The sequence below is a fragment of the Cylas formicarius genome, unplaced genomic scaffold (assembly GCF_029955315.1).
Source record: "Cylas formicarius isolate icCylForm1 unplaced genomic scaffold, icCylForm1.1 PGA_scaffold_6__28_contigs__length_40554024, whole genome shotgun sequence".
NCBI lineage: Eukaryota > Metazoa > Arthropoda > Insecta > Coleoptera > Brentidae > Cylas > Cylas formicarius.
In genome coordinates, this window is record NW_026844347.1 from 39,804,670 (window position 1) to 39,832,471 (window position 27,802).

General features: G+C 38.9%; 3 protein-coding genes across 4 annotated transcripts in view; 1 reads left to right on the forward strand and 2 right to left on the reverse strand.

The window, feature by feature from the left end:
- LOC132702941 (5-hydroxytryptamine receptor 1) overlaps positions 1-1,435 on the reverse strand; it is a 36,309-nt gene extending 34,874 nt beyond the window's left edge. The window contains exon 1 of the mRNA XM_060671848.1: positions 819-1,435. The gene's annotated coding sequence lies outside the window, so the exon portion shown is untranslated. The remainder of the gene's footprint in view (positions 1-818) is intronic.
- A 433-nt stretch (positions 1,436-1,868) lies between these two features.
- Positions 1,869-15,366, forward strand: LOC132702942 (inositol polyphosphate-5-phosphatase A). Of its 2 annotated transcripts, XM_060671851.1 has the most exons (9): positions 1,869-2,138; positions 6,009-6,087; positions 9,231-9,461; positions 10,129-10,296; positions 10,351-10,608; positions 10,660-10,812; positions 11,222-11,464; positions 11,534-11,570; positions 15,088-15,366. In XM_060671851.1, exons 2-9 carry the CDS (start codon positions 6,025-6,027, stop codon positions 15,219-15,221), a joined length of 1,287 nt encoding a protein of 428 aa, XP_060527834.1. In that variant the 5' UTR covers positions 1,869-2,138; positions 6,009-6,024; the 3' UTR covers positions 15,222-15,366. The 2 variants fall into 2 exon arrangements, with proteins under 2 accessions (XP_060527834.1, XP_060527835.1); XM_060671852.1 differs by lacking the exon at positions 10,129-10,296 and having other exon boundaries at positions 1,924-2,138.
- A 1,422-nt stretch (positions 15,367-16,788) lies between these two features.
- On the reverse strand, positions 16,789-24,197 carry LOC132702943 (TWiK family of potassium channels protein 7-like). The gene is made up of 4 exons (XM_060671853.1): positions 23,623-24,197; positions 19,789-19,991; positions 18,506-18,781; positions 16,789-17,218 (listed from the first exon to the last, which is right to left on the reverse strand). Exons 1-4 carry the CDS (start codon positions 24,161-24,163, stop codon positions 16,973-16,975), a joined length of 1,266 nt encoding a protein of 421 aa, XP_060527836.1. The 5' UTR covers positions 24,164-24,197; the 3' UTR covers positions 16,789-16,972.
- Positions 24,198-27,802: the final 3,605 nt, after the last annotated feature.

The following is a 27,802-nucleotide window of genomic DNA, read 5'->3' on the forward strand; positions in this document are numbered from 1 at the left end:
CTTCTAAAGATTCTAGCTTGCTTTCCCCACGTTCAATGAGAGTCAAGTAAAAATTGTTTATAACTTCCTTAGTCTCAATAGAATAGTGTTTTCTGCATTTGGGCGGGAGCATCTCGTGAGATACACTAGACTCGCACATATTTCGCATAATTCGCACACGATTCAACACGCGCTCTATTACACACGAAATAAGAATGATTACTAATAAACTTAAACTAAGTAATATACCAAACCAAAGAATATTAAACACGCACAAAAGCAATTGGTGACTTTCTTATATCTATGAACAGACCATACATTTTATTTCATCAGGAAAACGATTGAATACTTGCAGCCCTGTTATACAGGGTGACCTGGCGTTAACAGCGTTATTTTGAGTAAAGTTGTTTTTTTTACCAGATATGTATATGGTGAGCTCAAATAGAAACAAATTTGGTACGCAAACTCCTCAGCATTTCCCCAGGTATGCAAAAATCGGACGCGAATAATGCGATAACAAACAAAAATTCTGTCAACGTACGTCGTGACGTCACCAACAGCCGAAATGTCCCCACGTCGAAGTTCAGTTATTAATTACGTCGTTGATGTTTCACGTACGCCGAAAACGTTTAGGGGGGGTAAAAAAATACCCGAATCGATAATCGGAAAGATTAATAAGTTTTTTCCCCGAAACCTCCCGATTTCGACGGGTCGAAACTCTCTGCCGGAAGATGGCGCGGGACGGGAGTCCCGGTTCCCCCAAACCGACCGGGCTACGGGAACTCTCGCGTCCCGCCGGCTAATTTTTTAATAAAACCCACCGCCGATAAACCGCTTACCTTAAATTATGGTCCGTCGTAAAGATAACGTCGAGGCCTTCGCCGCCGCATCCCGAAACGCCAAAAAAAAAAAACAAAACAACAAACGCGGCGACGGTCCTCAACAGACCCGGCGGATCGACATCGTGCCGCCTCAGACAATTAATCGACGCAATTCGGGGTCGTTACGCAACGCAACCACGGAGAGCGGTCAACGACGATCGTCATTTGTCATTCTTCGCCGCCGCGTATATTCGCAAAACACAGAACACCGCACACACGCACATCAAAACTCCGACGTAATGGAACGGATCGTCCGCGGCCGACTAATCGAACTGCCGCGCGCACTAAGCGACCCGTTTTCGACAACGCGGCCTGCGCCCAGCGTTCATCTTCGCCGTTATCGACGGGGATCGGAAATTTCGCCGTACGTACGCCGAAATGACAGATGACGCGGCACGCGATGGAGCCACGGCCTACTCTCTGCGCGGCGATCGGCGACGAGGCGAGGGTGTCTTCCGCTTTTACCTGGCCCGTCGTCGCGACGGATTCCGAATCGTCGCCCTATCGATCGGTTTTTCGCGTGCCGTGACCCTTTTTCGGGGGGTGGCGCGCGCGCGCGGGCTGCCCCAAAAGGCCGCGGACGAAGGAGTCGCGTCGGCAGCCGCGTGGCGGCGCTGCGATCGCGGCGTTGTCGCTGTTACTAGATTCTAAGGGTTGCCCGGTAACCGCGCGCCTTGTTGACGTAAATGCGACGCGAGCGAAGCGGGAACGGTACCGTGCTTTCAATTTATCTTGATAACATTTTAATTGGCCGCAACCTTTTTTGTTTTTATAGATATCAAGGTAAACAAAAAGACGAAACCCCAAATAAATAAATTCTAAGCAAAGTACGGACCTGTTCGGCCAAATTTCATTCTTACAGCTTGCCCGGGTCTTTCCTTAATTCGTATCAGTTAGTCACTTTCTTATATCTATGAACAGACTTTGCCTATGCAAACCACCCAGATATCCGGGCTAATCTGACAACGCCGCGGGATAATTTTCAAAAAGGCAACTCTTCCGATTTAACCGTTATAGTAAAACGTTTATTTTTAGGCTCGTTTCTTGCGGGGGTTGAAATGTTCCGCCGGTTGCGTTCGAATCGACCGCCGAAATCGTAACCAATAGAATGCCGAGTTCCCCGTGACGTAGAGCGCGCGCTTATCGATCGAGCCTGTGCTTCGAGCGATGCTTGGCCGCGTGATCAGTCGTTCGTGATCTCGAGGAGGCTGATGTCGGGAGGAAAAGCAGCGAAATTATGCGCTCTTCGCGTTTCAGAATAGGTTAGGTTTCTTTTGGGTGAGTTTGATGTTGTGTCCCAACGATGCGGGGATTTTATTGGTCCGTTTGTGCAGCGTAGCCACGGCTTACCAAACGAACAGCTGTCAGTCTTTGCGCCGATCGTATCGCGCATCGACAGTGACGTACTTAGAAGCGATAAACACCAAGAAGATTAGAACACAGCTTCTGCGTTTTTAAAAAAAAAAATGCTCTATTTAAATGTTCACAATTTTATATTGAATTTTTGCTGGTTTTAAGTTAGATATACAGTCGAAACTCTATATAGCGAAATTGAAGGGACAATACGCATATGTGTTCTGTAATATTTAATGTTAAAAATGATAAAAAAACGGAATTCTAACTGAATATTTATTACTGAAACATGTGCACCACCACCACAGTTCCATCATTCTTCTGTTGTTCCTCTTACTTTCTGGTCTAAAATAAAACACAGACCACAACCAAAAGGCACAGAATACAAAATAGACATTGCTAACTTTAACTCTAAGATATAAAATCATAATTGAACATACCTCCTTGATTTTGTATCGTAAAAAAGAAGATTCATTAATTGCCAAACACATTCGTTATTTTTAATTGTTGTTTACTGATCTTAGCGATATCCGAGTGCGCAGTTTTTGAAATTTTTCTTTTCTAAGTGATTTTGTAAGTATATCCGCGAGTTGATCATCAGTGCTTACTTTGACGACATCAATTAGACCATTTTGTAAAAATCGTTAATAAAATGATAACATACATCAACGTGTTTTGAATTCTTTGAAAATTTGCCATGTTTTGCAAGATTTATTGCTCTTGTGTTGTCTTCATAAATTTTAATTTTTTCAATACCTAATTCCTCCAAAATACCTTTTTGTTCCATTCCAGTTCGATGATTTTTTCAGGTCTTTCTTACCTGTTAATTACATCTTCACAATCCTTCATTTGCAGCAGCAACATAAGTCGAAATTTCCATTTGTCATACCCCGATACATCAAACATGTGCAAGATGAGTTCGCCTTTCTGTTCAGTAGCCATGTTACCTCTCTTTTCTTTTACTTAGTCTGTTTTCTCGCTTTTTGATTTTTCTACAACCACGGACTTCTGCTACCATGTTAAAAATGATAAAACGGAATTCTTCTAACCGAATCTTTATTACTAAAACATGTGCACCACCACCACAGTTCTATCATTCTTCTGTTGTTCCTCTTAGTTTTTGGTCTAAAACAAAACACAGACCGCAATCAAAAGGCACAGAATACAAAATAGACATTGCTAACTTAACTCTAAGATATAAAATCATAATAATTTAATTATTTTATATACATCTATGTATTAACATCTACTTAGGAACATTTTATGTAAATATTTAAGAACTACATTTAATGTTTCAAATAATCGGTCATTTTCTTTTGAATTTTTTTAATATGCCAATATGCATCTCGTACTTTGGCTTGTATTTTCACCATTTCTTCGAGAGGGACATCTTCCCTATTGGTGGTGGTCCCAGATCAACGTCTTCATCTTCTTCTTCCTCTTGGTGCTCTTTCTCACCCTTTCTTGCTTGCTGTAATATGGCTTCTGCTGTTGTAGGCAAATCCTGATCTATTACCATAAAATCTTGCAAATGTTCATTGAATTGTTTCTGCTGTCACCTCTTTCCAAGCTTTACTAATAAAGTTGACTGCATCTTGCATATTAATGGAAAATTTGTCTTCCATAAAAATGTTTTTCCTGTATCGACTCTTAAGACTTTTTATTACACTCTGGTCCATCGACTGACACTTGTTGTTTTGGCTGTAAGAAATGCCAATTCAATATTCCGTTGATCTGGAATATGGGGATGTCCAGGGCAGTTATCTAAGGGAAGTAATATTTTCCTCTCCTTTAATTCTATAGGGAGTTTTCAGCTTAACCCTTTTTTATTAGCAACTGATACAAAATTCTTCAGAAGTGCATGAACATTATAATTTTCACCAGTCGTCGCGAATATATTTGTGGAAGCCTTTGACAAGAAAGCTCTGTACACCTTCTATCTAAAACCAAAAACATTATTATGTTTAGCCTTATGGTTAACAATCCCTCCAAGATTTTCTTAAAGTCTGTTCATAGATATAAGAAAGTGACTAACTGATACGAATTAAGGAAAAGTGAGAATGAAATATGGCCGAACAGGTCCGTACTTTGCTTAGAATTTAATTATTTGGGGTTTTGTTAGGAAAGATACTAAACAATATTTAAACAATTACAAATCATTTTTATTACCTACTTAAATTTCTTAAAATTATTCACATAATATATCAGTATCACTATCGCTATCATCGCATGTTCTAATTATGATTTGTTCTATATTATTTGCAATAGGGATATACGATTGTTCTGTTTTTTCTATATGTTTAACAGAATTTGCCCAACTTTGTGGAGTGATGTTAAAAACTTCGGTTTCTATAAGTGTGAGGACATTGGAGTTAACACGGTGAAAAACATGGTTACGAGGAATGCCAGATGTCAGTTGGTGCCAAACATGTTTAATGGGATTAAATATACAGGAGTAAGGTGGAAGCCTTAAAACTGTATACCCTTGATTTTTTGCATAATTAGCACGGACGTATTCCTTTCGCAGGTTCAAGCTTTGTAGAACCTCAATTAATTGCTTTTTGGTATAATCTTCGTGAAAATAAATGTCGTTATTATAGTGTAGTTTTGGATTGTTGCTTTGTGTCACATGAGGAATGGGTTTTAGTCAACTGTCTACTGTGATAACTTGCATTGTCCATTACAATTACTCTATTAGGAAGAATGTTTGGAACAATTTTTTTTTAAAGCAAGTTTCAAATAAATCAGCGGTGATGTCTTCATGGTAATCCAGAGAAGAATCTTTAATATTTTTCGCAGGCAGAGAAAGTCCATTTGGAATCCAACCATCTTTAGGGACAGCATGCAAAATCCTTCTTTTACCTCTTTTTGATGGCGCGTTTGTTTTACACTTATCAGTTGAGCCAACCCAACCCTTTTCCGGGGTATCATAAGTGTCGAACCAGGTTTTATCCAAGTAAATAATTGGCCTTTGTTGTTCTCTGTAAATCCTAATTTTTTCTAGATATTCCAGTCGCCATTTCCGAATTCTAAAAGATACCATTAAAACTTGCCTTTTATCAATTTTTTTAAATCTAAAACCCATGTGTTGAATACACTTCCATAAGGAAGTTCTGCCACATTTAACACCGGTTTCATCTTTTTCAAGCCTCCTAATTAAGATATCTAATGTAGGCACACTTTGTGTCGGATAAGTGGTAAAGTTTACGCCGTATTATATCTTGATCACTTTCATTTACATTCGAGAAAATGTCAGTATCGCTTCTTCTTTTCTTCAATTTTCCATACAGTTGGTGTTGGAATTTTCGTCGATGTGACCGTTTCTTCTAAAGATGCTTGCTTGCTGGCACCACGCTCAATGAGAGTCAAATAAACATTGTTTATTACTTCCTCAGTCCCAATAGAATAGTGTTTTCTACATTTGGGCGGGAGCATCTTCTGATATACACTAGACTCGCACATATTTCGCATAATTCGCACACGATTCAACACGCGCTCTGTTACACACGAAATTAGAATGATTACTAATAAACTTAAACTAAGTAGTATACCAAACCAAAGAATATTAAACACAGGTAGGTATAAACTTATGTTCTATTACGGACCACAAGTTAATGTGAATTTAAATTCCGAAACTTTAGGTAATAATCTTGTTGCATTGTATGTTAATGACCACCCTTGGATAATCCCATTCAAAAGCAATTGGTCAGTTTCTTATATCAATGAATACCGGAAAATCAGCGACTAGTCACACTTTAATACAATTCCAAATTACTAACGAATCACCATTTACAGCCGTCTACTTCGGATTATGGAGTTGAAGTCCATCCCAGTGTTGCTGATAACTGCTAATGTCGGTTCGCTGTTCGAAGACGTAAGTAAGCGCATATTCATAGCTAAAGTTTGGTTCTCTTCGACATATATAGCATGACGTTATCAGAGTTCCATATGCGTGTGTAACTAACTGGAATTTTCGCAACTACGACTTCTGGTTCCTTTCGCCAGTGCGTTATAGAGTCTACATTGATCTCGAAGTTGTTACCGTTTGTTATGAAACCCAATGACCTAAAGGACTTGTTTAAAATATTAGAATATGTTATTAGAATATATTATATGTATTCACATGACAATTGTTTTATCAAATGTAATATTTACAAACTACCTGCTACTAACGGGTGGTTAAATTTCAAGGGCCGAAGTTGATTTTGAATAAAAAACCAACTATTTAGGAAATTATTGTAATTTTATTTTATTATGATATATTGGTATTACTCAATTATGTATGGAATAAAATATCGGCCAAATGGGCGCCGCGACCACGGCGGCACACCTCCATCCGATGGTCCAAATTTTCGATGACCCTGAGGCATAATGGAGGTTCTATGCCGTTAATGTGCCGAATTATCTCATCCTTTAGCTCTTGTAGACGTACACCTTTTCTTTCAAATAACCCCAAAGAAAAAGGTCCAACGGTGTCAAATCACATGATCTTGGCGGCCAATTGACATCGCCATTATGTGAGATAACACGACCATTGAATTTGTTGCGCAAAAGAGCCATTGTTTCGTTAGCTGTGTGGCAAGTGGCACCGTCCTGCTGAAACCACACGTCGTCCACATCCATATCTCCCAATTCGGGCCATAAAAAGTTCGTTATCATCTCACGATAGCGAACACCATTCACATTAACTGCCTGACCGGCCTCATTTTGGAAAAAATACGGCCCGATGATGCCGCCAGCCCATAAACCGCACCAAACAGTCACTCTTTGGGGGTGCATCGGTTTTTCGACAATCACTCTTGGATTCTCATTCGCCCAAATGCGGCAATTCTGTTTATTGACGAATCCACTGAGGTGAAAATGTGCCTCATCACTGAAGATGATTTTCTTCGAAAATTGATCATCCACTGTTGCCATTTCTTGCCACCATTCTGCCCATTCACGACGTTTGGAATGGTCAAGAGGCTTTAGTTCTTGAGCCAATTGCACCTTGTAAGCGTGTAAATGCAAGTCTTTATGCATAATGTTTATCAACGACGAGCGTGAGAGGTGCAATTGTTGGGCACGACGACGAGTTGAGGTGGACGGCTCTTCAGTCACACTATCGCGAACAGCAGCAATATTTTCTGCAGTACGAGCTGTACGAGCATGCACTGGTGTTCTCACATCTTCTACAGACCCGGTTTGCTCGAATTTTTTCACGATTTTTGCGATTGTACGCACATTTGGACGATCAAATTGACCAAAAAAATCACGAAGTGCACGATATGCATTTTGATTTGAACGCCCATTTTCATAATAAGTCTGGATAACTTTAACACGTTGTTGGATTGTGTATCTCTCCATGGTTCAAATTGAGTAAGTCTGAAATAGAGAAATGTCACATTCAACATCGGCCCTTACAATTTAACCACCCGTTATATATACCGAAAAATGACAATAAAACTTAATGAATGTTGTGAGAATTTAAAAAATAAAAAAATTAATAATATTGAATAAACAGGTTGATCCTTCAAGGAACGCATTGACGAATATGATATTTTACATACAGCCACAAAAAGTAGAAAATTAAATTTATCGGAAGCCATGGAGATTAACAAAATGAGACATTCAAATGTATTGCTTAACGATCAATTAGATTTAAATACCTCTCCTTTATTGGACTTAAATTCTCACAACAACATTAATTAAGGTTTTATTGTCATTTTTCGGTATATATAGTAGCAGGTAGTTTGTAAATATTACATTTGATAAAGACATGGTGTTGAAGAACTAATTGTCATGTGAACATATATAATTTCGTGAAAATCTGAACTTTTAGTTCTTATTTATTTTGTTAAAGGGATTTTCATCAAGTAAAAGCCACCTCAGTTCAACTCCTTTTTGACTAACCTCGCATATATTTAGAAAATATTAACGGACTGCTTAAGTGTGATTTTTTTATAAAATGCCCAACTTATGTCCAACCCTTCCTTCTACTTTAGGTTAGTTTTATGCGGATGTTTTGACACTTCTTCTTCATTGCCGTGTCCCTATTATATAGCAACCCTACTATATAGCAACGTTATGCCTGGGGTCATTTTAAGTGGTCATTGAGCCAGTTTGATATTAAGCCTGATGTTTATAACTTAATATTTGTACACGCACTCTCTCAAACTCTTGACTGGAACCTTCGGCACAATAGCGTGTTTTGTGGTAAAACGCGTTATTGTGTGTACGCACTCTCTCGACCTCATTATCGCTAATAATCAGAAAGCTTCTCGTTCCGATATCAAGTATTAAGCCAGCTTCTTCGTTCGTCATTCCTTGTCAAATGCCAAAGTTGTTAATCGCCGTAACATGCGTTTAACGAATTTTAAAGATTTCAAAAATGCCGCGCTACCAGAGCTGGTTTTTTACATCCACACAGCGCCGCTAGATGGCATTCGAGTGATAAACAATGGTCGGGTGTTTTGTACGAGTCGACACGAAAGTGTAAATGCCGATGCTTTTTGTTATACGAGGTGTGTTGAAAAAGTAAGGTTAGTTTTATCAAAAAGCGTATACTTATTTATCAAAATTAATGTTGTCCCCTTCAAAAGAATACTATGTCGCATACGCATATGTGTCCTGTAATATTTAATTATTTGATAAACATATTTTAACATCTGCTTAGGAACATTTTATATAAATGAATGATGAATGATGAATGATGAATGAAAACGATGTTTTTAAAACATCGTGGGTTAGTTGGTTTTCCAATCACGACTAGCTGTTCAGCAAACTTTTCTGCTTTTAGTTTTACGATAGGTTGCAACATTGGGGGTGTTACGTATTAAAAAATCTAGGTTTTATTCGTCACACATTTTTGAGACACCCTGTATACTTAAAAAATAATTCCGAATCGTGCATCCTAACAATCCTTACAATGAGATGATGAACTTTACTCAATCGCTGACTCACCCCGCGTATATGATTGGCTCACTTTTACTTACGACACGTGATCGTCTAACTATAAGATATACCGGTTGTCCTCAGCCGAAGGCGATGCTCGACGTTTGGGTGGCGGAACTGCTCGCGACTGTGGGGCGTCTCGACGTCAAATTCGTCGCTCTCCACTGCCAGGAAATCGGCGGCAAGGATTACCGCGAGAACATGAAATACGTTTCGGACTTCATAAAGTTGTTACTCGCCAGCGAGGAACTCCGTCCTTTTGACAGGGCGAGGATCTTCGTCGACGAGGAATTCGATGTGCCCCAGAACTTCACGGTAATGCGACGTAATACTTATTTATTGTTTATTTTTTATTCCCAAAAAATTTTCCACAAAGGATGATCCTAAACACCTCGAACAACTTTGTTTCCCGTGAACTTTTCTCAAGCTTCTTAAGTAGTGTCTTTGAATCATCTGACACGCCTTCACTAATATAATCAATTCCATCACAAGAATGTTTTAACGTTGATGTATCGATGGAAAACATGTTTTTTTTTTTTGTTGTCCGTTCTCCGTTCTAGTCTTTTGGTTTTACCGGGATAACTTTGGAACCGTTTGATCTATGAAATTGAAATTTACCGTGGAAAATCCAGGGCCATAACCTCTACTTCAAACAACGATTGTATCATATACAGGGTGTGTCGTTTATGGGCAAAAAAACTAAAATATCCTAAAAATTTCCGTTTTTGTGGGTAAATTCGACGACGAGATGTGAAGGACATTTTATACAGGGTGAGGAGCATGATAAAAAAACAATGCGTCTCTTTACCACACGAAATCGCGAAGTTCTTTCCTACAAACTACGCCCAACAAACTTCAGCAATTTTGTTATTAACTACGCTTCGCATAATATCATGCATTCGCAAGAGGGCACTGTCGTGGGTTTAACCTGTTTGTATCCGGAAGAGCCAGTAAATTCTCAAATATTTTGCGCCGCGTGCAGAGCCTGGCCAGTTTCTACTTCGTCCACGAGTCCCTGGCGTCGGCGTCGCTGTTCGACTTCGACGCCGACGCTTTTACGCCCGTCACCGGCCGACACGTCCACACGGGCGACATCGAGCTGGTGCCCACCAAGGAGAAGGCCAAGTTTCCCCGCCATTTTTTCCCTGAGGTTGTGCAGCGGGCGCAAACCTCCTCAGGCTTACTTCAACTCTACTCTTTTCAGGGTAAATGGTCTAGGAAAGGGTTTATGCGCACCAGGTGGTCGCTGGACGGCACCTCCGTCGACCTGGTAAACCTGCACCTCTTCCACGACGCGTCCAACCTCGTTGCCATGGAAACTCGCCCGTCGGCTTACGCCCGTAACCGCGAGAGGGCGCTACGGTACGTCGTAGAACGGTTCCGCTCCGATAGCTACGAAGCCACGCCCTGCTTTCTATTCGGAGACTTCAACTTCCGCGTCGATACCCGAGGGGTCGTTCGGGTAAAAGTGGTGGGGGTATCTGGCGATTGTGGTGGTGACGTGTGCTCGCAGGAATTGGAACAAGAGTCGACAACGACGCTCCGCCTGCAAAACAATAAGAAAGTCGACTCCACGAGGCTGCAGGTCGTTAAGGACGACGGCGACGTAGCATTAACCGTCGGCAAGAAGCAGTTCAAGATGGCCGACGAGGAGCGCTGCGATTGGGTGAGCAAATTAGGCACCGTTCTTATTTATCAGCCGCCGATCTTGAGCAGTATAGTAGACAAAAAAAGTGTTTCAGTTCGTCATTTGACAAAGAGTTTTAATATTTATATAATAAGGTAGATATCACCACTTAAATGGAGAATTTCTGCTTTTCCCAAAATTTCAATAATTTAAAAAAATGTTTTGACCTTATTGGAAAAATTCCACTTATGTAGCAAAATGGTGTCTCTATTTTCCCCAAGTTGAATAGAAAACTTTGCTGGCAAGAGTTGGATATTGGCCTAGGAACCTGAATTTGTAGCAAAATTCCACTTATGTGGAATCTCATATTGGACACCCTGTGATTTAGGGAAACAATATTTTCTTTATTGTTTATCATTCCTTTCTTGTCGATTGTCACCGTTTGCAGTTGAAACCGTACGACCTCGAGACTCTAGCTTTCCAGGCGACACTCACCGAGTTCCCAGTGACTTTCAGTCCCTCTTACCCGTTCGAGGAAGACGTCTTCAAACCGAAATCGTACATGCCCACCCGTTGCCCGTCTTGGTGCGACCGGATATTACTCGGCCACTCGGCCAAAAAGCTAGTCGATCCACATGTCGATGTCCGATACGACATGATCGGTCAAGAAGTTTGCATGGGAGACCACAAGGTAGCTCTTCGTCTTGCCTAGCCAGAATGTCGACTCTTGAAGCGGTTTATCTTATTTTTTTGTTTGCAGCCTGTGTACGCGAAACTGGCGATAAAGACTACCACAGGTATGGCCAGAATTTTAGGTTAGGTTTTATAGTTTTCGCAAAGAGACAATAAACCACAGACCTTTAAACGCAACTCTTAGTACACCGTTTTAAAATTGGAAATGTCAAGCAGTAAAACAAATTTTTTCACCTGTAAAATGCTTAAACCACGTGAGTTTCGTTTCCCACGGATCGGAGCCCCTTCGGACATTTCCGGAAGCAATCGGATGTTCTCGGAGATTTTACGATTTTATGTATTCCTTTTGTTTTGCGAAAATGATCCCAAAAAGTAACACAGCAAAATGTTATGCAATATATCAGACAATTAAAATCCTAAGCTACTGGACTAGTCGGTAAGTAAAGTGACATTTATAATTTAAGTTTACCACAGAAATTTTACATACAGTTCGCATGAAGTTTAGAAAATTTGATCCTCTCTTAAAAGACGATTTTGTTTATAACTTATATGACATTTCCGATAATACATTTCTCTCTGTCTAATCTACACAGTTAAATAGAGACAACAATAGCAGAACCGATCAGAACGATAAGCGAATAGGTTTAATGGCCCCTAGGAAATATTTGGTTTGGGAAACTCTATCTAACTCGTGAGTTAAATGCCATTTACACACAAAAAGTGTTTGACCCAAATTATATATTTTATTTATTGTATTTTTATGTATACCGGAAAAAGAAATAATTTTTTTAAATCGAAGGCTACGAATACAGTTGAAACTCAATATAGCGAAATTGATGGGACTGCTTTTTTTTTCGTTATGAGTAGTTATAGGCACTTATATACATAATTTAACATCTACTTAGGAAATTTTATTGGGTTGTTCGGAAAGTCATTTCGTTTCTTTTGAGGAACATGAAAGACAGTTTTCGTATAATGAATAAATATTTTATTAAATTATATATTGGCCATTCTGGTCCAACACCTTTTGCCATCTTTCTGGCAGGAACATAATTCCCCTCTCATAAAAGTTTTGGTCCTTGCTGGCAAAAAACTGGTTCAGGGGGTTTTTGACATCTTCATTTGAGGTAAAGGTTTTGCCATCCAAAAAATTTTGCGGGGACCGGAACAAATAGTAGTCGGAAGGCGCCAGATCTGGAGAATATGGTGGATGTTGCAGTACGTCCCATTCAAGCTGTAAAAGTTTTTGGCGAGTGACCAAACTTGTGTGAGGTCTCGCGTTATCCTGGTGGAACACTACACCCTTCCTGTTGATTAATTCGGGCCTCTTCTCTTTAAGTGAATCATTCAATTTGTCCAGTTGATGACAATAGACTTCTGAATTAATCGTTGTATTGTCCGGCAAAAGCTCAAAAAAAACGATTCCTTTGACATCCCACCAAACGGAGAGCATCACCTTTTTTTGGTGAATGTTGGCTTTTGACACGCTTTGAGCCGGTTCATCTTTTCTGCTCCATGACCTCTTGCGTTTAACATTGTCGTATACAACCCATTTTTCGTCCCCAGTAATAATCCGCTTCAAAAATGGATCATTTTCTTGACGTTTGTGGAGCGAATCACACACGTCAACGCGACGACACAAATTTCGCTCCGTAAGGACATGGGGCACCCACACATCGAGCTTCGAGGTTAAGCCCATGCCTTTCAAATGGCCATAAACAGTCGAATTCGACAAATTTAATCTCTCACCGATCTCTCGTGTGGTTATTCGCCGATTTGCATCAACTAATGCCTTTATCGCATCTTTGTCAGCTTCGACCGGCCTTCCAGACCGTGGTGCATCTTCGACATCAAAATTGCCGGCTCGAAATTTTGCAAACCAGTTCTGGCACCGGCGTACTGTTAACACGCCTTCTCCATACACATCCGTCATTTTTTTTCTCGCTTGGACAGCATTTTTACCTTTTCTGTAGTAAAAAATAAAATATGACGAAAATGCTGCTTATTGCTCTCCATATTTAAAAGGGCACCAACCAAAAACTACTGCGTAGAATTAATAGAACTTTTTCACACACAAGCCTTGCAATATCAGCTCTCAAGACATATAACGGTTATGCGGCTTAAGTGTGAAGTTGGTTTCGAAAAAACGTAATTAAGTCCTCTGACGGGAAAAAACGAAATGATTTTCCGAACAACCTTATAAATAAATATTTAAGAAATACATATAATGTTTTAAATAATCGTTTATTTTCTTTTGGTTTGTATTTGGATTGTATTTTCACCATTCCTTCGCGAGGGGCATCTTCTCCATGATACATAAAAGATGTCTCTAGCAGCTTAGCTGAATATAGGGCTTGTTGAATGGTTGGTGGTGGTCCCAGATCAACTTCTTCATCTTCTTCTTCCTCTTGTAAGAAATGCCAAGTCAATTCAATTTCTTAAGTAATATCATTTTCTCAAAATACAACTCTCGGGTGTGGGTATTTGAACGCCGTAATAATATGTCTCCTTATTTTTAATTTACTAATTATATAATTGCAATTGTACTTATCGTTAAATATCGCAATCAAAAACTACAAGCCCCAATTACTTGAAACCTCGTGCATGTTGCTTACAAAACGCGAAAAATCAATTTTATCCTAACATAAAATATAATATATGACGAGCTTCATTAAGATTCTCGAGTTTCCAACTACTTAACCTCACTTTTCCGGATACCCGAATTGCGTATCATGTGACGCGCCTTAAGCTTCGCAAACGAAATTAAAAATACGCCGGGCGACGTTTTATTTGCTTTCTGTAAAATAAACCGCTGTCACGTTATTATAAACGACACTACGAACTCGGCCGATACGGCCCTGAAAATTGACGTTTTTCATCTTCGATCCACACGATAATTTATCTGCGGCTCGCGGCGGTATTTATTTTAGAAACGTTTCAATGGGAAAAATAACATCGACGCGTTTTTTTTCCCTCGGTTAATGTCATCCGTCTGTTTATCAAAAACGTATAGGCGGCATTGGCTTTTTCTTCTTTCGGAGAAACACGCGTGACGTTCAACTGGGATTTATTTTAAAACCGTTTTCGCGTCGCCTTTGTCAATTTCAATTCCGTTATGCCGGCACACAAAATTAATAGGAGAAATAATGATGATCGTTTTTTCAATAACATTACACGGAACAGAAATTGAAGTTTTTACAGCTGTTTTTGTTTTATGTTCCGTGCTCCTCTTCTTTTTAACCTATAATATCCCAAGCATAAAAAAATACTTTTTTGCTCTGCAAACTACCTGCTACTATATATATATACCGAAAAATGACAATAAAACGTTAATTAATGTTGTTGTGAGAATTTAAGTTCAATAAGGGAGAGGTATTTAAATCTAATTGATCGTTAAGCAATACATTTGAATGTCTCATTTTGTTAATCTCCATGGCGTCCAATAAATTTAATTTTCTAGTTTTTGTGGTTGTGTGTAAAATATCAAATTGAAAACACTAGTTTTTAGCGAAAAATCGGATCTATTTGTCACTTACTAATTGAGAAAAATGCATTTTTCTAAAAATTTGGGCGTCAATGTCTTAATACTGAATCCGTCATTTTTTGACGTCACTTTTGCAGAGGCGTCCGGCGACGAATTCGGTGCCGTGGCCCCTGAAGAACCCTGCACAAACCCCCAAACACGCTGCAGCCGTTACGTCAGCTTTAAAGACGCCGAAGACGTGACTAAAGTGTTCCTGGAATCTTCGCTGTGACTCGCACAACTTTTCGCGCGCCGCCACTGGTTGGTGCCGTAAATCACCCGGACCCGAATTGTCAATAAATGTTTTTTGTTTTGTCCGTTTACTTGATTTATACGGGCTTCGACCCCGCGGCGTTACGTCACCGGCCTTCGTTTTATGACGCTAACGGTTAAATTTCGTCGGCCAATAAAACCCCTTTACGGGGTGAGTCAATTCACTTTAAAATCCTTCCTCCTCTTTATTAATAATAATGCACTCCTACTCTCAAAAGTTTTAGTTTGTTATAATACGACCAAAAATATAGTGCATTTATTGCTTTGTCGTTTTAAGTGTTTTACAGTAAAATCTGTTCATAGCTATAAGAAAGTGACTAACCGATACGAATTAAGGAAACACCCGGGCAAGCTGTAAGATTCAAATATGGCCGAACAGGTCCGTACTTTGCTTAGAATTTAATTATTTGGGGTTTTGTTAGGCAATATACTAAACAATATTAATTTATTTATGTATGTATTTGTCTAATTATTTTTATTACTTACTTAAATTACTTAAAATGATTCACATAATATATCAGTATCACTATCGCTATCATCGCCTGTTCTAATTATTATTTGTTCTATATTATTTGCAATATGGATATACAATTGTTCTGCTTTTTCTATATGTTTAACAGAATTTGCCCAACTAACTTCCTATTAGTTTGGAACTAGTTTGTTTTTAAACCAACTTTCAAATAAATCAACGGTGGTGTCTTCATGGTACTCCAGAGAAGAATCTTTAATATTTTTCGCAGACAGAGAAATTCCATTTTTAGAGCCAGCATGCAAAATAGTTATTCGTTATGTCTTTTGATGGCTCGTTTGTTTTACACTTATCAATTGAGTCAACCCAACTCTTTTCCGGGGTATCATAAGTGTCGAACCAGGTTTCATCCAAGTAAATAATTGGCCTTTGTTGTTCTCTGTAAATTCTAATTTTTTCTAGATATTCCAGTCGCCATTTCCGAATTCTAAAAGATTCCATTAAAACTTGCCTTTTGTCAATTTTTTTAAATCATAAAGCCATGTGTTAAATTCACTTCCATAAGGTAGTTCTGTCACATTTAACACCAGTTTCATCTTCTTTGTTTCCTCGTTGAAATGGGATTATTCACAATTTTCCGTACAGTTGATGTTGGAATTTTCGTCAATGTGGCCTTTTCTTTTAAAAATGCTTGCTTGCTGACACCACGTTCAACGAGAGTCAAATAAACATTGTTTATAACTTCCTTAGTCTCAATAGAATGGTGTTCGGGCGGTAGCATCTCCTGAGATACACTAGACTCGCACATATTTTGCATAATTCGCACACGATTCAACACACGCTGTGAATGATTACTAATAAACTTATACTAAGTAGTATATCAAACCAATGAATATTAAACACAGGTAGGTATAAAATTATTTTCTATTACGGACCACAATTTTACCTGAATTTAAATTCCGAAATTGTTGCATTTTATGTTAACGACCACCCTCGGATAATCCCATTCAAAAGCAATTGGTCACTTTCTTATACCTATGAAAAGACCATAGAAATAAAACAATTGTATTCTCGTCAACACCGTTATTCGCCTCTCGTAGTACGACACAACAGATTAAACATAAACTCGGCTTGTCTGGCTGCTCGTCTCGCACGGCCGATCCCCACGACTGCGCCAGTCGAAACTTAGCTCCAGGATAATTGAACCAACCAGTCGCCAGTTCGGGCAACCTCGGCCTCGCCTATCCGTCAACGATAACCGCCGTGTGAACCTTCGGAGTGTCTCCGTCGCCGCCATTTTCCGAAGTCGGGGTCTCGTCTATGCCCAAGCCGGTGCTGATCTTGGCGGACGCGTGCTGGAACGTGTCGCTGAGCTTGTCCTGCACCACGTTGATGCACATCGACATCAACGCGAGGCCGAAACATAGATAGATGATCGAGGCTATCATGCAGATCGGCTGCTGAGGCACGTAGTCCCCAAACCCCACCTGCGTCAAGAAACATTTTTACGATTCAAGTCGAAAAAGACAAAGTCCCTGTAGTCGGTACGAAATGCGATGGCACAGTCCGGCATAAAACCAGACTCAGTATGTGAGGTGTGTTCAAGAAGTAAAAAAAAATACTACTACTACACGGTGTTTGTGTGTCATGTGTTGTCGAAACAATTATCATGTCAAAATATATAATTTCGTGAAAATCTGAACTTTTAGTTCTTTTTTATTTTGATAAATGGATTTTCATCAAGTAAAAGCCACCTCAGTTCAATTTTCAAAAAGTATGGTGAGTTTTATTAATTCATCCTTGAAGCACTTTTGGCAAGCAATTTCTGAATTTTGGAAACTGGGACACGATTGTGGTTATGTTTTTGACCGAAAAGTTAGTATTGCTTCTCGCAAACGGCGCACAACTTCAAAGTAATATTCTTTATTGTCCGTACGACCTTGTGGTAAGAACTCTTGATCCACGCCCAGATAATCGAAGAAAACAGTAAGCAAGACCTTGAGGTTTGATAGAACTTGACGTTCTTTTTTCGGTCTTGGCGATTCTGGGTGCTTGTCATACGTTCTTTAGAAAGCTTTCTACAAAACACACTTTTCGCCTCGAAATTTAAGAGTTTTATCGGGCGTTATTTTGAAAAAAATACCAGTTTCGTCAGCATTACAAATGTCGTCAGCAGGGTACTTTTCTGCTAGTTTTGGCCACGTCTTCTCCGGCCAATCGTTAGTGACGTTTCTGTCGACATCACGGGCTTCGGAACTTATCTGTCCATAATTTATACCAAAAATGACGCCACGTCACCGTTACACAATTCGCATTAATTATCAGAATACCAGCGGAGAACCCCGATTGGTTAGTTTTGGTTAGTTAAATTGACAGAATACTAGCGGAGAATCCAGATTGGTTAGTTAAATTAACAGAATACTAGCGGAGAATCCCGATTGGTTAGTTGGTAAAAACTTACCAAGAGCTTCGGTTACTTTCGGTTAGTTAACTAACCAAAACTGATTGGTTGCTTAGTTTTGATTTGTTTTAACCAAAACTAACTAAAATGAACCAAAAGTAAAAGTGTTAATTTATGACGTGGCAATTTCAATTTTGAAAAACATTGTCCGTATAACTGCGAAATATACAAATATATAAATAATATAATATATATACCAAAGTAAACAAAAAAAAGATTGATTTCAATTTGACCCGATAAGATATTGTCTATCCATTAAACGATTTCGTTAGCCTAACCAATTTTTTGTCACTGGTGTCCGCGTACTACTAACCGTCGACATCGATATGAAGACGAAGTAAAAAGACGAAAAGAAGTCCCATTCCTCCCAGTACATGTAGATGATCGCCCCGCAGAATATGTAAGTGACCAGGATGAACAGGGCCAGCGTAACGGGCAAGTCGAAGTTTTCGTCGACTTCGACGCTAGTTTGGAACTCCAAACCTTTGGGGTTTTCCTCATCGGCTTCTTGTTCTTCACCGAGTGGGGCCTTCGAGTTCCTCCGGAACGTCGCTATTTGGTACATCATCTGCGCCCCTTTTAGTATTTCCTATGAAATGCTATAGTAAAGTCCCCTTCCATCAGACTTTGAGGCAGCGCTACCCAAACGTCGAAAAAACTCCAAAAAACTATACAAGTTGTCATACTCAATGAAGGTATAAAATTTCATACGGTGGAACAGATTTTGTTTCTATTAATCCATTTGTTGATATTTCTTGAATAAAGAACTTTTTTTGAAGTAGACAGTAAATAATCTCAAAATTTACTAATTCAGTGAATTCATTGAAAATATTTATTAAAAAGTGAAAACTGCCTATAGCGAAACCCTTTATGACGTAAAACCGTGTATTACGAACAAAATTTCTTGTACTACTAGGTCTCCATACAATCATACATTAATTATTATTATTATATTATTTAATATTATGTATTAATCCACTCTATATATGTATTATGAGAAAACACAGCAAATTTTGTTCGTAACACAGATAGAATACCTTATTCAAAGTGTCGCTATAGGGAGTATATATATGCCTGACCATTTTCCCAACCGTCAAGATATCTTTTTTTTAAATGCCGTTGAGCGGATTTTTGTTGTTTCTTTGTCGTTTCCGGTTATTTTACTTGTTAATTAACGACTACTTGTCCAGGCATAAGTTTTCTTTGTTTTACTATTTTAATCTGTGCAGCTTTTACTAATAGCTAACACGTGGTTCTCTATGTGTGCAAGGAGTATTGTGCCCCATCTGCTGTTAGAGTTTAATTGGTGGCAAATTGATGTACGAATTGACGAGCCTAGTGCGTTCTCTTGTTTTTGTGATAGAGTGTTTCTGTTTTACATTTTAGAGTCCTGAGGAAGCCTCAAAGCTTGGGCGAAAGCTTGACTCAACAATAAAAAGCCACTATTCAATGAGCATTTACATCTTTGATTGCTCCCTCTATACTACTTAATGTGTGTGTGTGTGTGTGAATTTTTAGTTTTGTGAATATTTTTTTCTAATTCTCTTAGGTATTCGGTACTTAAAAAATACGAAATTTTAACCAATAAAGTATTACCTGGATATGGGCGGTTTTTCTGGCTCGTAGGCAGCCGCCAGTCTGGCAAAGTCGCCTCAAACGCGACCAAACCCATTTGATCGCCTTGGTGAAGAGTTTACCGAAATCCGCCAGCACGATCAGGAAGAGCGGTATCCCAATTATGGAGTAGGCGATAGTCAACACCCTACCGGTGAACGTGGTAGGGTAAAGATGGCCGTAACCTTAAACAACGTGTCGTGAAAAAAGTTTCCGTTAACAAAAAAAAAAGCAGAAAAACCGAAAATACAAAAACAAAACAAAACACAATTGTCTGAAAAAAAAAGTCGCTAGATATTCAAGTAAGGGCCGCCCAAAACCGCATCTCAATGTATATCAGAATCTAAAATATAAACTTAAGATTCAAAACACAAATTTCATTTTTTCTTTACACTATTTATAAGCAGTGAAATTTTAAAATGGGGTTTTGCATTTAATTCGCACGTTATTTTTAAGCCACCCTGTATACCAGTTTAAAATAATTTTAAATTTTGCACCCTAACAGTCTCTAAAGCAACGAGACGTAGATTCCATTAATTTCTGACCAAATTCAACCGCTTTGATAAACCCTAAAGTTTAGATGCCCTAAAAGTTTTTTAAAAGAAAAATGGTGTAATATACGGGGTAGTCTCGCCAGCTGGTAATTAAAAATGAAATTAACCCATTCTGTCCAAGTGGTGTGCTAATGAACCACAAATTCTATGATTTTTTTTGTCATATCAAGGAAATATTTTTTTCACATCCATTTAGAAATTTTATTATAATCACTACTAAAGGACATAAAACATATGTGTATAGGAAAAATCTTTAATATGACTTCCAAAGTTAACAAAAGCGGTATATAAATTTGTATCACATTTTCAAGTAAATCCAAAATAGTAAAAAAAAAAAATATATTTTGGATTTGTATTGGCATTTTTGTTAAGTCTGTAGCAAGTAGATTATATCGCAGAAAACATACATTGACTGCTTTTATCTGTGAAACAAAACTTTGTTATAGCAAATCTAGACAAGTCAGCGCCTGTAAACACCTGGAAAATGTTTAGTTCATTTTGTCTTCAAACTTTGGTACCTTTGTTCATCTGATGGGTACCTATTTTATTCGCTTTCATATGGTGGTGCTCAAAATAAAGCTCATTCTGACCTTGGTCTTGGAGATGGCGTTCTCATGAGTCTGAATTAAAAATTTATAAGGTTGTTCGGAAAGTCATTTCGTTTTTTCCCGTCAGAGGACTTAATTACGTTTTTTCGAAACCAACTTCACACTTAAGCCGCATAACCATTATATGTCTTGAGAGCTGATATTGCAAGGCTTGTGTGTGAACAAGTTCTATTAATTCTACGCAGTAGTTTTTGGTTGGTGCCCTTTTAAATATGGAGAGCAATAAGCAGCATTTTCGTCATATTTTACTTTTTTACTTCAGAAAAGGTAAAAATGCTGTCCAAGCGAGAAAAAAATTGACGGACGTGTATGGAGAAGGCGTGTTAACAGTACGCCAGTGCCAGAACTGGTTTGCAAAATTTCGATCCGGCAATTTTGATGTCGAAGATGCACCACGGTCTGGAAGGCCGGTCGAAGCTGACAAAGATGCGATAAAGGCATTAGTTGATGCAAATCGTCGAATAACCACACGAGAGATCGGTGAGAGATTAAATTTGTCGAATTCGACTGTTTATGGCCATTTGAAGGGCACGGGCTTAACCTCGAAGCTCGATGTGTGGGTGCCCCATGTCCTTACGGAGCGAAATTTGTGTCGTCGCGTTGACGTGTGTGATTCGCTCCTCAAACGTCAAGAAAATGATCCATTTTTGAAGCGGATTATTACTGGGGACGAAAAATGGGTTGTATACGACAATGTTAAACGCAAGAGGTCATGGAGCAGAAAAGATGAACCGGCTCAAAGCGTGTCAAAAGCCAACATTCACCAAAAAAAGGTGATGCTCTCCGTTTGGTGGGATGTCAAAGGAATCGTTTTTTTTGAGCTTTTGCCGGACAATACAACGATTAATTCAGAAGTCTATTGTCATCAACTGGACAAATTGAATGATTCATTTAAAGAGAAGAGGCCCGAATTAATGAACAGGAAGGGTGTAGTGTTCCACCAGGATAATGCGAGACCTCACACAAGTTTGGTCACTCGCCAAAAATTTTTACAGCTTGAATGGGACGTACCGCAACATCCACCATATTCTCCAGATCTGGCGCCTTCCGACTACTATTTGTTCCGGTCCCTGCAAAATTTTTTGGATGGCAAAACCTTTACCTCAAATGAAGATGTCAAAAACCACCTGAACCAGTTTTTTGCCAGCAAGGACCAAAACTTTTATGAGAGGGGAATTATGTTACTGCCAGAAAGATGGCAAAAGGTGTTGGACCAGAATGGCCAATATATAATTTAATAAAATATTTATTCATTATACGAAAACTGTCTTTCATGTTCCCCAAAAAAAAACGAAATGACTTTCCGAACAACCCAATATATTGTCCGTTGGCACGACAATTCAATTGTAACTGTGGCATGTAATGTTTCTAGTGTAGATCCTGTCCAAAATGTAAAACGCTGTAATAGAAAACAACGGAAAGATGTAAATATACCCCAACATGATGGTTCATGCCAATAAAGCCCGAAGGAGATGTAGAATCTGCCACAGCCACACAGTTTACGTTTGCAATAAGTGTAGTGTGCATTTACATTCTTAATGCTTTGTAAAACATCACCAAAAATGAAACCGGGTGTTACCAGTGGTGCGCTCACCCGCCATAAAATATTATGCGTTTTTTTGTATCAAATCAGGTTCTATTTCGAAAACATTCTACTTTTAGTTGTTTCCTGTCGAATTTGAACTTTCTTTTGTGTATTTATTTTTGTTTTGACAATTGTAATGTATTCTTAAGTGCAATAAAATAAATAATTTCATAGCAAAAAAGTATTTTTTTGTTTTTTTTATGCTTGGGATAATATGGGTTAATTTGCACTGGTAACTTTTTATACAGGGTGATATCTCATTGAATGTCAATATTTAAGGGGACGATTTTTGGGTCAATATTAAAAAGAAAACTTCATATGAACATATGTTCTAAACGTTTTAACTTGGTAAAGTTTTCAAAAATATTTTTTTTTTTCGAAAAAAGTTGGTTGTTCCTTTGCGGTGATTTGAGGTCTTGCTCGAAATACTTTCTCAAAAAAATCGGATTACGATACACAAAATCCGCATTCTATTTTCGGATTTTTTTTGTGTTCATTTTTTCCTTCTTTTCAACAAAAATTAATATTTTCAGAAAACGAAACCTTCGAAATTTTATATAAGTACAAAAGGAAAAACTCAGAATGGCCGATTTTCTTAGTAAAGGTTATTTTCTACTTTTTCCGTAAGTGGTTGATTTTTTTTTAAATGCTAGTCGTTTTTGTTTCGAAAATTCGAATATTTTTGTAAGAATAACAGGTTTTGATGCAGAGGTGAACGCAGAGCTTTTCAAAAAATTCTCTTTTGATAACCTTTTTGTATAATCCGATGCTCTAACTTCAAATACGAAAGGAAGAAATTGTGCTAGAAATCACACTCAGGATTTTTTCAAATTTATGTTTAATATTCTTATTATATTTAGTTTGAAAGTCGAATTGAAGCATTATATATCACAGAAACAAGATTGCTTAAGTAATGGTAATTTTTATTGATATCTTTTCGAATATCTCAGTATTTTTTTTTTGTGTTTCGAATTTCGGAGCAAAAAATTTAATTTTTATTTTTTTTTTCATGCTTGGGACAATATGGGTTAAACTCTCCAGCCATGGAACGTTGCCTTAATTGCCTCACCTATTGTCGTATACAGGGTCGCGCAGTAAACTATCGAATTCCATATGGTCCACACCTCCTGATTCGGACTGGACACCACTAGGGGATGCTTGTCGTACGCGTCGGTCATCCTCTCCTCGAACCTCATGATCACCCTCGAAGCCTCCCCCACCCATTCCTCCGCCGAATACCTAGCAGGAATGACGTGGGCCTTCAGCCTGAGCTGCCTGAGCAGTTCCCTGATCTCGAGACGGATCTCCTGCTTGATCAACTTGGATTCGTTGCGTCCTTCGACGGTCAGGAACGCTATAGCCCCTCCTGCGGTGTAGAGCAGCAGGACGACGCAGAGGAATATGTGCGTGAACCATTTCCTGCTGAGCCTGGCGATCTTCCGGTACACTTTGTACGATTTGATGTGTCCTGCTATGAACTGCGAGGCCCTCCTGCCGTAGCTTTCGCGTTTCGACGAAGTCAGGGGCGGGTATTCGTCCCAGATGGTTGGTGATTTTTTCGCGTACGATTTTTGACTGGTCTGACGCTGGAAATTCGGTTTCGAGTTCATGATGGCGGACGACGACTGCACCGACGCGATGGAAACAAACACTGGCCGCCGGTGCGTATTTTTAAATCGGCGTCTGGAGCGCAGAGAGTCAGAAGCGACAGTGTTGTCGCTTTATGGTTTGCTTTCAATTTTTTAAAAAATCGAATAAAAATAGGGCTAAATGTTAAACGGACAGAAATTAGTGAGAGCGGAAGTCGTAACAGTAAACAGTGAGACAGTGAATTTTCAATTTTATTAACATTTTTATTTATTATATTTTTTAAAGTTGAAACTCTATATAGCGAAATTGAAGAGACTGATTTTTTTGTTATAAAAAGATATAGCACTCATATTGGCAGCTACTAACACTGAGTTTTATCTGGCGTCATTTTGTAAGAAATACCAGTTTCGTCAGCACTAAAAATGTCGTCAGCAGGGTACTTTTCTGCTGGTTTTGGTCACGTTTTCTCCAGCCAATTTTTAGTGACGTTTCTGTCGACATCCCGGTCTTCGCCACTTTAATAATTTATACCATGCCTCTTTTTGAACTTCCCCAACCATCCTTCCGAAGCCTTGAAATCGATAATGCCAAGCTGTCCAGCAAACTTTTCTGCTCTTAGTTTTACGATAACTCCAGAGAGTGGTACATTTTTAAGACGTTGTTGTTGGAACCACTGCAACATTGCGCGATCCAAATCTTCTTTTTGGCTTTCTTAGTTTTTTACTAGAATTGCCTGCCGCTTCAGAGTGAATGATTTTTTCTTTGCACGTCCAGATTGACGTCCCACATCACTTTTCTTTTCTCCCCGTTCGATCTCCCGAATTAAAGCAACTTTATCATCTAGAGATAAAAATTATAACTGATTGAAACACTTAGGACGACCAGGTTATCTGTAATTAGATTATTAGGGTAAGGAATTCTGAGAAGGTAAGACGGCCTACATTCCTTACTTTGTTCCCTGAACGGCCAAACCCGTTGCAAAAACAGCCATCAGGGATTGGATAGACCGAGAATCCCGACGATGGTGGAGGGACATGCCGTGGCCCATCGGCCAATTTTACAGCGGACCTACTAAGCTACAATAGGAATGGCGTAAGAATAATGGTAGGTCTGCCGACGGGCCACTGCAGGCTTAAGAGGCATCTAAGCCTGATGGAAGTGGAAGAAAACACAGAATGTAGATTCTGTCAGGAAGAGGAGGAAACAGCCGCACACGTACTGCGCCACTGCGAAGGCCTAGCTAGAGTGCGTTTCCATCTGATGGGCGATACCAAACCAAAGGCAGAGAGGGAGGGAGCCATTGTCGAAGTTGTGGAGTCTGGTTAGAGAGACGAACCTGGATAAAGCTCTATAGCTATGGAGAGAGTCACAATAGATCCTCTGGGTCGCAGTGACGGACAGGCTGATTGCTAGCTCTCCCAACTGTTCATCTAATCTAATCTAATCCCTGATGTGCCCTTTTCTCGTTCGGTATAGAGAGTGACAAATTCGTTAGACGGAGTGGATTAATACATAGCTTGGTATGGAGACCTAATAGTACTACGAATTTTGTTCGTAATATAAGGAGTCTTCACCGCCAAACGTCAAAGTTACGGCATTCTTTGTTAAATATTAAAATTTGAACAAACAATAGCGAGTGACATTTTGTCGAATATCTTGCGCGCCCTGCATAATTGACGAAACCTGAAACTCTCTCGCGGCGCAGTTTACGATACTGTTCAAATAAAATTATCGCATCTTTAGCAGTTTTTCATTTATCCTCAATGATTTACCCAAAAAAATGGAAATTTTTAGGAGGTTTTAGATTTTTTTGCCAATAAACGACGCACCCTGTATATAATTCAAACAATGTTCTAAATAGAGGTTACAGCCCTGGATCTCCCACGTTTCCTGGTATACGATTTATTACAAAAGAGTAAACAGTTTTCATTTGGATTTTTTTCAAATATCTCGAATAGACGCAAACCGTAAATACAAAAATTGTAGCTCTCAATATGGCCTGTAACACTGTTTAAACCAATTGACCGTAGTTTTCACGAATTTTGATTGTGAAAAGAACGATTTTCAGTTTCTTTTAGATTTTTGTCTGAAATTGAAAAACCCTGTATTTAATGGAAAAAAGGTCTGAAATAAAAGTTATGGTTCCGAATCTCCCTCACTTCCTGGGTCACAAGTTTTGCCGATCTGGTTAATAGTTGTCGAGAAAATAATTTTTTTCTGGAAGACAAACTATAACAAAAAAAATGTTCAAACATTTAAAAAAAATACTTTGCCAGATTTGAGTTAGTCCTTTTTCAACAGGTGAAATGCGGGTGTGGACTTCAACCCTTCTGCGAAATCTGAAGTCGATAGCTGCAAATTTGTTAATTTTTGAATATAGCACATATTATATGTTGAACACCCTGTACAAGTAAAAGCCTTAAACACAAAAGTTTTAGCTGTTTATGCGAACTATTCTCAATGTAAAACGGACTGGCATCCGGCGCACAGTCTTTCATTTATAGCTAATTTTTAATATTAGGGGACCCATTTTTCAGTTTTTTGAATTTGCGGCGCACTCTGTATATTTTTGAAAAATTGTCAAAAGAAAATGTTTATGGAGTTGTATCTTCTGCGTCTTCTGGTTCAAGATTTTTTTCGGTCTCTTAAACAGGTTTTGAAAAATGATTTTTTTTGTTTTTTATTTTTTTTAAAATAATTTCCGACCCCTCAGCAACCCATTTTCAATAGGTTCCGTCACGTGGCAAAGCTGCATATAGGTGCCAAATATGAAGTCGATTGCTTCAAATTTCGGACACTTATCGTGTTTCATAGCAATGTTCTAAAAACAGTCGAAAATCGCGAAAAAAAGATGGATGCCGGCGTTGGATCGAGGCCGTTCCTTACAGGCTTATGTATTTCGTGGAGGGCAAAAAGGAGGCAAATTTCAATTTTGTAGCTCCAACGGTTCGAAAGTTATTCAGGAAAAACCAAAAGATGTACCAATGGCGATCCCATAGGACCTACCGTTACCGATTTTTCGAAAGTAATAAGTGATAAAGGATATTGTCTGATTCTTGATAGTGGCCACTATTTGATTGCGATCGGTATCATCCATTTATTTAACTAACCAACCAAACTACCAAATCTGGCAACGTTGTGATAAGTGGCTATCTGCACTTCAGACGCAAATTTATATTTAGTAACGCCGGTTGGCGATGGGGTGGGGTTTAAATAGACTTGCGTTTCGTCGAATTGGACTGGTCTCTATATTTATGCGGTCACATTTAAATTCGTTTCTTTACGATTAGAAAAATCGGCTCGATTTTGATGTTGCGGCCGACGACGTCACGACTTTCGGGAAATAGACGATATGTGACGCATCGGCGCATACCTAACGACAGTGTCACCGTTTTTCCACGAGGTATAGTACGGTTCGAATTACACGTGAAAAAAGTGACAATTCAACTCTTAAAAATTTTCAATTCTTTTTCGAAAAATCGATGAAATCGCGCCTGGCAACCCATTGGTACAGAAATGATCAGCGTCGAAATTATTTTGTTTACATTTTTGTCTGTTTGTCCGTTCTCTGTTCTCTGTCGACACTTCACAAAAACGCGAATAACTTCCGAACGGCTAAAGCCAGTGCGCTCGGATTTTTCTCTTTTTAAACCGCCTAC